Source organism: Tamandua tetradactyla, chromosome 6 (assembly GCF_023851605.1).
Source record: "Tamandua tetradactyla isolate mTamTet1 chromosome 6, mTamTet1.pri, whole genome shotgun sequence".
Classification (NCBI taxonomy): domain Eukaryota; kingdom Metazoa; phylum Chordata; class Mammalia; order Pilosa; family Myrmecophagidae; genus Tamandua; species Tamandua tetradactyla.
Window position 1 is genome coordinate 82,488,073 of NC_135332.1, and position 11,034 is coordinate 82,499,106.

Sequence of the window (11,034 nt, forward strand, 5' to 3'; positions counted from 1 at the left end):
TTAAGTAGATATCACCTTGTTACCAAGATGTAATGGAGAGGCTGGAGAGAACTGACTGAAAATATAGAGCTGTGTTCCAGTAGCCATGTTTCTTGATGATGATTGAATAATGATATAGCTTTCACAATGTGACTGTGTGATTGTGAAAACCTTGTGTCTGATGCTCCTTTTATCTACCTTTTCAACAGACGAGTAGAACATATGGAATAAAAATAAATAATAGGGGGAACAAATGTTAAAACAAATTTAGTTTGAAATGCTAGTGATAAATGAAAGCAAGGGATAAGGGGTATGGTATGTATAATCTTTTTTTTCTCTCTGTTATCGTTTTATTTCTTTTTCTGTTCTCTTTTTATTTCTTTTTCTGAACTGAGGCAAATGTTCTAAGAAATGATGAATATGCAACTATGTGATGATATTGAGAATTACTGATTATATATGTAGAATGAAAGAAAAACCCTAGCCTCCTTTCTTGATCTCCCCTCCAGGTTTATTTAAAGGCCTTTTGTGTTAGCCACCTCCAGGGCAGCCCCCAGAGGCCAGATCTGTGGTTCTAGCCTTGTGCTGAGTGCTCTCCCCTCAGGAAATGGGCCTCACACTGGACAGAGCAGATGCTGGGGCAAGGAGGAATCCCTCTTCAAGGGCACAATGTAGGCACAGCTCTAGAACCCTCCATTCTAGAACCTGCCCCAGCTTCCCCAGAGTCTGTTCTCCCCCGTACCAGTTCACACTGTGTTAAGTCTCCCACCCTGAACACTGAGCCCTGGTTGAGCCCCAGCATCTGGCCCAACCCTGGAAGTCTCTAGAGACTACTTGGCTGCCACCTGGACAGGTCTCCTGCAGCCTGTCACCTGCTGCCCTTGCAGTAAGTTAGATCTCAGCTATGCCCCCACCACCCCTCCCATGGCCCAGGTCTGAGCTGGACCACCACACCCCCTCCCGCAGCCCCATCCTCGATGAAGGGCAGTGGCAGGCACAAGCTGGACCAGCGAGCCTTCGTGGAACAGGTGCAAGAGTGCCGGCACAAGGGCTACCTACTGTCCTCCAAAAAAGATCGGCTCCTGTCCTAGATTCTGCTCACCCCCAGTCCTGCTTCCTCCCAGGGGCTGCAGAAGACCCGGGGAATGCAGCCTGGCTTCCCCAGGCTGGCCCCTCCCAGTCCCAGCAGGCCCTGAGCAGGCCCTGAGGAGATAAGGGGCCTGGGAAGGAGGAAGGGGGAAGGGCAGCCATCTGAGAAGACTGCCTATCCAGCAGAGCCCTTGCCAAGCACAGCAGGGTGCAAGAAGGACATGGGGTTTGTCCTGCCCTGCCTCCAGGGGTGCTGTGGTCCACACCCAGCAGCCATTCTGCAATCCCAGGTGGCCATTAAGGTGGTCTGCACGGCCAAGGCCCCTGTGGAGCTCTCCCGCAAGTTCCTGCCCCGTGAGATCTCATACCCCACACCTGAATGTGGTGGGCAGACGCCCCAGGGACAGCCCGCACCCTACCCCACCCCACCCTCCTGGCACCTGCTGCCCACCCAGGCCCGGCCCCGCCCCTACCTGGGACTTCCCGGTGGCCCTCAGGTTCAGCGCTCAAGCCCACCCTGAGAGCCCACTTAAGGGTACAGGGCAGTCTGGCACCTTCTCAGTTGACGGGGGGTAAGTGGGGTCCAACAGGTTCAGCTCTATGAGATGTACCAAAACAGCCAGCGTTCCTACCTGGTGCTGGAGCTGGCCGCCTGCGGCAACCTCTTGGAGCACATCAACACCATTTCGGACCACGGCTGCTACCCGGGGTTGGAAGAGGAGGAAGCCTGCAGGCTGTTCTGGCAGCTGGTCAGCTCCGTGGCCAACTACCACAGCGTGGGTGTCTTGCACCCGTGAGGGCGCTGCCCCACCCACCCACGTGACACATTGACCCCAGCCCACCTCAGCTCAGGTTCAGCCACCCCTTTCCAACCCCACGCAGGGACCTAAAGTGTGAGAACATCCTGCTGGATAACCGAGGTTTCCTGAAGCTGACTGGTGAGTGGGTGTCCACAGTGGCACCCAGTCTGACCCCAGGCCCCATCCTCACCCACAGTAGAACCCTACTGGCCCACACTCCGTGTACCCACTCCCTCCACCGTCTCTCCAGACCACCCAGCCTCCTGCACCCAACCCCCAACCATGGTTGCCCTCCTTGCATGCTCTGCAGACTTAGGCTTCGCCAACCGCACCGGGATCAAGAACAGGCTGTTGAGCACCTTCTGCGGCTCTGTGGCCTACACGGCCCCGAAAGCCTATGAGCAAGAAGTATAGTGGGGAGCAAGCCGGCAGGGGAAACCTGTGAGTGCCGCCCCAGGGCGCCCCGGCGGCGGCCTTTCCCAGAGGGGAGGGGGGGCTGGGGAGGGCGCGCCCTGAGGAGTCCGTGCCCCCAGAGGTGTCATCCTCTATGCCGTGGTGACCGGGAAGCTGCCCTTCAAGGAGCGCCAGCCTCACCGCATGCTGCGCCTGATGCGCCGCGGGCCCACCTTCCGGCTTGTCCCCACGTGAGTGTCGAGTTTCTGTCCCTCCCAGGTCCCAGCTGAGGGACCTGAGCCCAGAAAAGGCTCATCCCACTGGTGGCAGGGAGACCACCTGGCATCAATGCACCGAACTGCCCGGCTGGGAAACAGGCGGTCCGCGCCCGGCGGCGACGGGGAGGCCTGGGCGGAGGGCCCGACTCAGCCCTGCGCTCAGCAAGGGCGAACTCGGTCTCCTGTCGGGGAAACGCGCACGCCCGCCAGCAGCCGCGAGGATGCGACCGGGCGAGCGCTCAGGGCCGCGCGCAGTGTTTGTTGGCCGTGACGAGGGTGGGGGGTGGGGGTGGACTGGGGCGGTGGCATGAGGCCAGGGCGGTGCGCTCTCGCCCGCAGACTGCAGGGACCTGGTCGGCGGCCTGCTCCAGCTACGTCCGCGCGCGCGCGCGTCTAAGCCTGTAGCAGGTGGCTGCGCATAGCTGTATGCTGCCCACCGTGCATGCGCTCTTCCGCACCGCCCTAGACGCCAAACCAGGTGGGAGCGGCTTCGCCACCGTCTGCCCCTCCCCGGTCGGATCCCGCGGCGGTTCGCTGCAGACAAGCAGATTGAGGCCAAACTCATGGCGCCCCCGGACTACGAGGTCGCTCCTGCAGATGCAGTGCCCCCAGCGGCAGGGCGTCCCCTACGAGAGAGCCCCCGGTCCTACGCCTGGCTACGGGGAACCCACGTCTCCGGAAGCCCACCCCCCGGGAGGAGGGGTTTCTGCTGTGCTGGGGCTCCAGAGTTCAGGGTTGGACAACCGGAGGGTCCCTGGCGCCTCCAGGCAGCTGCTATCCCTGTTCTCGTGTCTGCCCTTAGGAAGGCACCTCGGTGCCACCCAGACAATTGATGGGTTGGCTGGGCAAAGGACGAGGGAGGCCAGATAAAGCATTTATTTCTGTCAGAGCCCAGGGCGTGGACTTGTAATGTGAGAGAGCGCTGGGTGGCCTGGGGGCTCACTTACCATGCTGCCACCAGTTCTGCCCCAGGGAGAGATACAGAGGGGACCTCAAAGTACTGATCAGGTGTCCCAGGGGGAGATGGGAGAGTACAGGAAGAGCCTCAGAGAGAGGGGCAACTGAAGATATATGAGGTGGTGGTGGGGGGCAGAGATCCATGGATTCAGAGGGGCCCAGAGCACCCACGAGTGAGGAGCAGAGTAGGGAGAGAGTGTCCCCCAACAGTCAGGGAGGCTCAGCGGCTGCAGAATGGGGAGGGAGCAGTGCTAATGGGCTCCAAGGGAGCAGAGAATAGCTGAGGATAGGGTGAGCAACACAGGCAAGGAACCCTGAGGGTGCAAGACCTGGAAGGTCTTGAGCCCTGAGGCTCAGGGGAGCTAAGCAGGGAGAGGCCCTGGCTAGAGGGGGTGAGGCACCAGTTCAGTTGAGCACTGGGACACGGAGGACCTGTGCTGAGGACAGACAGTAGAGATCGTAAAGGCAGAGCAGCACCCAGCAGCCTGGCCAGGTCAGGCAGAGGCAAGTTCAGACTTGGGAGGGCAGCAGTCCTCAGAAGGCCCCAGAAAACAAGATCCAGGTCATGGCTGGGTCACGGGAAAAAGTCCCAAGAGCACTTTGGGGCTGGGTCTCAGGCAGGCTGAGCTTGAGGAGGCCCCACAGTGCCTTCAGGACTGGGACATTCCAGCTTGCCCCTCAGGGATGTGACATTTTGCTGTCTGGTCCACTGCTGTGCCACGGAGGGGACCTGCACCCTGCTGGCCACCCTTCCACTCTCTCTGATGTTAGAGGGAGCTGAGAGCCACAGAGCCTGGGGGCAGCAACCAGGTGCAAGACCCAGTCCTGCCATGCCCAGCGGACACTCGTCCTAGAACCAGGAGACCAGAGTTCTTAGCAGACACCTGGAGCCTAAGTGCAGCTCTGACTCTTAGAAGGGCACTGCCTCTGAGCTGCAGGGACCAGAGGGGCCTGGAGCAGGTGGCAGGCTGCAGGGGCCTCAGGTAGGCTCCGGTGCCAGCTCCCGCTCCTGCCGTTCCAGCCGTTCCCGCTCACACTGCTCCTGTTCCTGGAGATCCAGCTGTTTCAGCTGCTGCTCCACATCCTCAGGCACCTGCACCTGCAGCAGGTTTTCCATGCCTTGCTCTGGCTCATCCCCAATAAGCACCTGCAGGCAGGGGAGGCAAATGAACAGCTGAACAGCAGTATTCCCCCTAACCCACCAACCCCCAGCCTAGCAATTCTCTCCCCCGCCCTTGCATCCACCTGAATGAGCTTCTCACAAGTCACCCGCACATCAGGTTCTGGTTCCCAACTGTGCAGCTCTCGCAGGATCAGGTAGGCTCCCTGGTCCCGCACCTGCTGCCGACCAGGTGCCGTGGCTGTCAGCTGGGGAGGGACAGAGGCCACCCAGAGATCAGGATTTGCATTCATGGTGGGGGAGTGCATAATGTGGCCCGAAGCAGGGTGCCTGCCTGCTCACCAGCATGATGGCCTCAATCAGCATCTTGCGGATGTCAGCATCAGACTCTCGCTGCTTATCTGGCGGCAGGTACTGCAAGTCAACAGGCAACCCTAGGAGCAGGCATGAAAGCCACTGGGTCCCTGGGCTGGGCTAGGTCCTACCTGTGTAAGCCCCCCTGTGCTCAGCAGGACTCCCTGCTGGAACACTTAAGAAAGAGCCAGGTCTGGACACCCCTTTACCCTCACCCCTACTGACCTCCTCCACCTGGTAGGCCCACCCTAAGGCCCCTACCCAAGCCACTCACTCGCCATTTCCACCTCAGAGAAGTCTTCAGGCCCAGCCAGGGGCAGTAGCAAAAAGGGGAGAATGTCCACTTCTGGCCCAAGCAACCACTCGTGGTGTCCTGGAAAATAGGGAAAGGGCGTCCAGAAGGCCACCGGAATCCAGTTCCCACTCAGGCAGTGCCCCCACTCCCACCCCCACTGCCACTTACCATGCTCGAAGCAGCAGTTGCGCAGCGTCCCCACCACTCCACCCCTGCGCACAGAGGACTCTGGGTATTGGGTAAAGGGCAGCAGCCGCTGGATCACGCACCTGGGAAGGGAGTCCTTCAGTGCCGGCCCTGCTCGCTTCTACCCACTCCCGCCGGCCGCCCTGGGCTTCACCTGTCGTGGTCCAGCAGGAAGGCGCGCGCCGCGGGCAGCTGGCTGAGGTTGGAAAGCAGGGGCCCCAGATAATCCAAGGACGCGCGGGAGTTGTAACCCGGCGTGCACAGCGCGCGCACCAGCCCCTCCAAGACCGAATCCCCCGGCTCCGCGGTCGCCACCACCGCCATCAGCGCGACACAAGGCTCCGGCTCACGGCTGAGGTTGGCTAGGGCTGCAGCCGCCTCCTCGGCCCAGGGCCACTGCGGATCCAACACGCGCCCCAGCAGGCGGGCAGGCAGCCCGGGCTCGGCCGCCAGCAGCGCCTCGTGCAGCCGGGGATCAGCAGCCAAGTTCACTAACGCGCGGGCAGCGTCGCGGGTCGGGGCCGGGGCCGGGGCCTCCGCTAGCTCAGCCAGCGCCCGCAGCAGCGCCGCTTGCCCCGCCAGCAGCGCGCGGCCCGGCTGGGAGCCTGTCAGCGCCAACACGTGCCTCGCCGCCGCCGCCTTCAAGTCCGCGCGCGCCCCGGGCGCCAGGAAGGGCAGCAGTTCCGCAGCCTCTGCTTCCGTGCGGGTCTCTCGTCTCGGCGACCCTATGGGGTCGACGGCGCCGCGCCCCATCCCTCCGGTGCCAGCCTCGGGCTCCCCCATGCGGGCCGCAACTTCTGGTGTGCGGGAGGCCAGTCAGTTCAACTCGCGGTTCAGCTGTGCGGCCGCGGCCCCGCCCACTAGGGAAGCGGAAGCCGAAGTGGCCAATCCGAGGCTGCGGCCTCCGCGCTGGGGGCGGGGCGACGCCGGAGCCCGAGGGATTGTGGGGCTCCGCGCGCAACCAGAAGTCGCTGATGTAGGGCCCTGACTGTCCCGGAGGCGCGTTGCCCGGCGGCTAAGGGAGACAGCTGGCAGGGCCGGCAGGCCGCGGCCCCTCACTCCGAGCCCTGCTTCGCTGTGATCCGTCAATACCCCGGCTGTCGTAATTAGGAAGGTCCGGGGGCGCCCCTGCGCCCTCTCCTTAGCCTGCAGCCGAGGCCCCCGCAATCTGGCCCGACACCCGTTTCCACACTCGCCGGGGTCAAATGGTTTTCCAAAATTTGGAGAAGTAGGATTAGCAGACATCCTTGGGGCTAAACCCATTAGTATGGTTATAATAAAGGCACATATGTACACACCCTCGAAAGCAGTACTACGATCAAGATAACGGACGTTTATCCATCACCTCCCAAAATTTCCTCCTGTCCCTTTGCAATCTCTCTCACCCCTTCTCCCCCATATCTTAACAACCACTAATTTGCTTTCTGTCACTTAGACTACTTTGCATGTTCTAAATGCTTTTCAAATTTTTGCTATTAGAAATGCAGCTACTATGAACATCCACGTGCAAGCCTTGGTGCAGATGTATATTGTCGTTTTCCTCGGGTAGATACTCAGAAGGAAAATGGCTGGGTATTATGGAAGGTGGATGCTATTTCTGCTTGAGCCACTTACCGGTTTATCCCCTCCACTCCAAAACCACTCTCCTTTCCTACTCTTTGTTGAGGGAGCTGGAAGCGCAAACCCTAATTCCTCCCAGCTGACATGATGTTGTGCTTTGTCAAAGGAAGGTCCTGGAGCCACATTATTCATGGGGATCCAGTGTTCATCAGGACCTGCCACTCAACAGTGGGGGCCTATGGCCATCAGATGACAGATGTAGTTTTAGCTCAAGTTTGATTCACAGGGGCCCAGTAGGTCCATGGACTTTTGCTGGTATTATTTTCCTAGTCACTCAATGTATAATTGGGGTAGACACAGTCACTCAATGTATAATTGGGGTAGACACACTTGGCTGTCACCCATGGTGTAAAGGCCATAGTGATGGGAAGGGCTAAATGGTAGTCCCTGGAACCTTTTTTGGGGAGGGTGAGGGTGGGGGTGTGCTGTGTGTGCATGGTCTGGGAATTGAACCCAGGTCTCCCACATGAAAGGCAAGCATTCTACTACAGAACCACCCCTGCACCCAGTTCCTGGAACTTTGCCACCCTGCCAAGATGTTTAAGCAGAAACAATGCTGTATTCCTGGGAAAGTGCAAAACACAGTGCCACTATCAGGAGATCAACTTGGGGCAAGAAAGCATAAGAAGCTCCAGGTACCTGCTTCCCAGTCAAACATGGTTGGACCTTTAAAACTTTATGCCAAGTGAAAGTTTTTTTCTTTATGCTATGATCATTTCTTGGAACACTTGCATGTATTCAGAAAAAGAAAACAGAAAAAAATTCATACATACCATACCTCACACCCTTCCCCCTCACAAATCACCAGCATTTCACTCTAAATTTATTTTAACATTTGTTCCCCCCATTATTCATCTTTATTCCATATGTTTTACTTGTCTGTTGATAAGGTAGATAAAAGGAGCATCAGACAAGGTTTTCACAATCACAGTCACATTATGAAAACTGTATCATTATACAATCATCTTCAAGAAACATGGCTACTGGAACACAGCTCTACATTTTCAGGCAGTTCCCTCCAGCCTCTCTATTACATCTTGAATAACAAGGTGATATCTACTTAATGCGTAAGAATAATCTCCAAGGAGAACCTCTCTACTCTGTTTGGAATCTCTCGGCCATTGACACTTTATTTTGTCTAATTTCACTCTTTCCCCTTTTGGTCTAGAAGGTTTTCTTAATCCCCTGATGCTGAGTCTCAGCTTATTCTAGGGTTTTCCTCAGTTCCTTCATGCTGAGTTTCAGCTCATTCTAGGATTTCTGTCCCACATTGCCAGGAAGGACCACACCCCTGGGAGTCATGTCCCATGTAGACAGGGGGAGAGTGGTGAGTTTGCTTGTTGTGTTGGCTGGAGAGAGAGTCCACATCTGAGCAAGAAAAGAGGTTCTCTTGGGAGTGACTCTTAGACCTAATTTTAAGTAGACTTCACCTGTCCTTTGTGGGATTAAGTTTCATATGAACAAACCCCAAGATTGGGGGCTTAGCCTATAGCTTTGATTGTCCGCAGTGCTTGTGAGAATATTAAGAATTCAGCTTGGGGAAGTTGAATTTTCCCCCTTTCTCACCATTCCCCAAAGGGGACTTTGAAAATACTTTTTTATTCACTGTTCCAATCACTCTGGGATTTACTGGGGTATGATTCCATTCTTATTAAATGTTCACAATAGGGAAATCTACAGTGACAGAAAGTAGATTGCTCATGGCTGAAGAAGCCGGAAGGATGGGGGTGGTAATCGTTAAAGGGTATGGGGTTTCTTTTTGAGGTAATGAAAATGTTCAAATTGATTGGGTGATGTGCAGGTTTGAAACTCTAGTGTACCCCAGTTCTTTAATCCTGATTCAATATTGTTGGTTGGGATCTTTTTGATTAAGTTGTTTTCAGGGAAATGTGACCCACCTGATTGTAGGTCGGACCTTTTGATTAGGTGGTTTCCCTGGAGATATGTCTCTGCCCATCAAGGTTGGGTCACTTACTAGAGCCCTTTAGGAGGGAATCATTTTGGAAAAAGCTTCAGATGAAGACTTTTGGAGATGAAGAAAGAAAATGCCCTCAATATCACGGGAATTTGTGATATTCTCACAAGCAGTGGGGACAACCAAAGCAATAGGCTGAGTTCCCAATCTTGGGATTTGTTCATATGAAACTTAACCCCACAAAGGACAGGTCAAGCCTACTTAAAATTAGGCCTAAGAGTTACCCCCAAGAGAACCTCTTTTCTTGCTCAGATGTGGCCTCTCTCTCCAGCCAACACAACAAGCAAACTCACTGCCCTCCCTCTGTCTACGTGGGACATGACTCCCAAGGGTGTGGACCTTCCTGGCAACATGGGACAGAAATCCTAGAATGAGCTGAGACTCAGCATCAAGGGATTGAGGGAAACTTCTTGACCAAAAGGGGGAAGAGAGAAATGAAATAAAATAAAGTGTCAGTGACTGAGAGATTTCAAACAGAGTTGAGAGGTTATCCTGGAGGTTAGTCTTAGGCATTAAATAGATATCACCTTGTTAGTCAAGATGTAATGGAGAGACTGGAGGGAACTGCCTGAAAATGCGGAGCTGTGTTCCAGTAGCCATGTTTCTTGAAGATGATTGTATGATATAACTTTCACAATGTGACTGTGTGATTGTGAAAACCTTGTGTCTGATCTCCTTTTATCTACCTTATCAACAGATGAGTAAAACATATGAAATAAAAATCAATAATAGGGGAAACAAATGTTAAAATAAATTTAGATTGAATTGCTAGTGATCAATGAAAAGGAGGGGTAAGGGGTATGGTATGTATGATTTTTTTTTCTGTTGTTTTTTATTTCTTTTTCTGAATTGATGCAAATGTTCTATGAAATGATCATGATGATGAATATGCAACTGTGTGATGATATTGTGAATTACTGATTATATATGTAGAACGGAATGATCATATGTTAAGAATGTTTGTGTTTGTTGTTATATATTTTTTTAATTTAAAAATTATTTTAAAAAATGAAAAAGAAAAATGCCCTCAGGGAAGCCATTTTGAAATGAGAGGCCTTGAGAGAAAACTGGCAGAAGTCACCCTGTGCCTTCCTAGCTGACAAAGAAATCCCAAACATCATTGGATCTTTCTTGAGTCAAGGCATCTGTCTCTGGATGCCTTAGTTTGGACATTTTTCTTGCCTTAGAACTGTAAACTTGTAACTTAGTAAATTTCTTTTATAGAAGCCAACCCATCTGTGGTATATTGCATTTCCGGCAGCATTAACAAACCAAAACAGGTGATTACACATATCTTTGAATAGTCTAAAAACCACTGAATTGAACACTTCAGTGGTGAATTGTGTAGTATGTGAATCAAATCTCAATTAAACTGTTAAAAAAAAGAAATTAGTTAATGCCTATCGAAGGTGAATATGATTGAAAGGGGTTGTCTAAAGTCATGTATTTCACTGTTTAACACTACAAATATAATTAAGTTCTTGCACAAACTACTTCAAATTATAACACTTGTACAAAGAATTAATAATAGAACGGTATATGGGAAAAATTACATATTGCATGCTGTGGACTGTACTTAACAGCAATACCTTACTAGCACCACATTAATGCTAGGGGTAAATAATTGAGAGAGATAAGGATTATGGGATGTTTTGTGTTTTCTTCTTTTTGTGGCTGTGTATACCTGTTATTTTTCTCATTGGAGCAATGAAAATTGTCTAAAATTGAGAGGATCATCATACAACTAAGTGAGGATACTGTGAGACATTGAATGTACACTTTGGATAGAATATATGGTATGTGACTATATTTCAACAAAACCTGCAGATTCAAAAAAATTAAATAAATGGACAGAAAGATTCAAGTGCTGGAGAAGAGATGGAGAGAGAGGTATACCTATTCAGTGTGGGTAGGGTAGAAGAATGGTGCAGCCCCTCTGGAGGGAATTGTAGTGGATCCACAGGAGGCTAAATATAGGGTTGTCATAG

The 11,034-nt window shown here is 53.2% G+C and overlaps 1 protein-coding gene and 1 long non-coding RNA gene across 3 annotated transcripts; one reads left to right on the top strand and one right to left on the bottom strand.

The window, feature by feature from the left end:
• The first annotated feature begins 699 nt into the window (after positions 1-699).
• On the top strand, positions 700-3,420 carry LOC143688508 (uncharacterized). Of its 2 annotated transcripts, none has more exons than XR_013178104.1 (5): positions 700-865; positions 1,951-2,006; positions 2,179-2,309; positions 2,402-2,512; positions 2,879-3,420. It is a non-coding gene; the product is annotated as an uncharacterized LOC143688508 (long non-coding RNA). The 2 variants fall into 2 exon arrangements; XR_013178105.1 differs by having other exon boundaries at positions 2,436-2,512.
• On the bottom strand, positions 2,961-6,306 carry HGH1 (HGH1 cochaperone). The gene is made up of 6 exons (XM_077166530.1): positions 5,606-6,306; positions 5,434-5,534; positions 5,245-5,343; positions 4,959-5,050; positions 4,742-4,864; positions 2,961-4,643 (listed from the first exon to the last, which is right to left on the bottom strand). Exons 1-6 carry the CDS (start codon positions 6,232-6,234, stop codon positions 4,476-4,478), a joined length of 1,212 nt encoding a protein of 403 aa, XP_077022645.1. The 5' UTR covers positions 6,235-6,306; the 3' UTR covers positions 2,961-4,475.
• Positions 6,307-11,034: the final 4,728 nt, after the last annotated feature.

Excerpts from the sequence above, each read along its gene's own strand:
- HGH1 (XM_077166530.1), bottom strand. The coding sequence starts at position 6,234 with ATGGGGGAGCCCGAGGCTGGCACCGGAGGGATGGGGCGCGGCGCCGTC. Across the intron at positions 5,344-5,433 it reads CAACTGCTGCTTCGAGCATG|GACACCACGAGTGGTTGCTT; the intron begins GTAAGTGGCAGT and ends CCTATTTTCCAG. Across the intron at positions 4,644-4,741 it reads CTTGTGAGAAGCTCATTCAG|GTGCTTATTGGGGATGAGCC; the intron begins GTGGATGCAAGG and ends CCCTGCCTGCAG.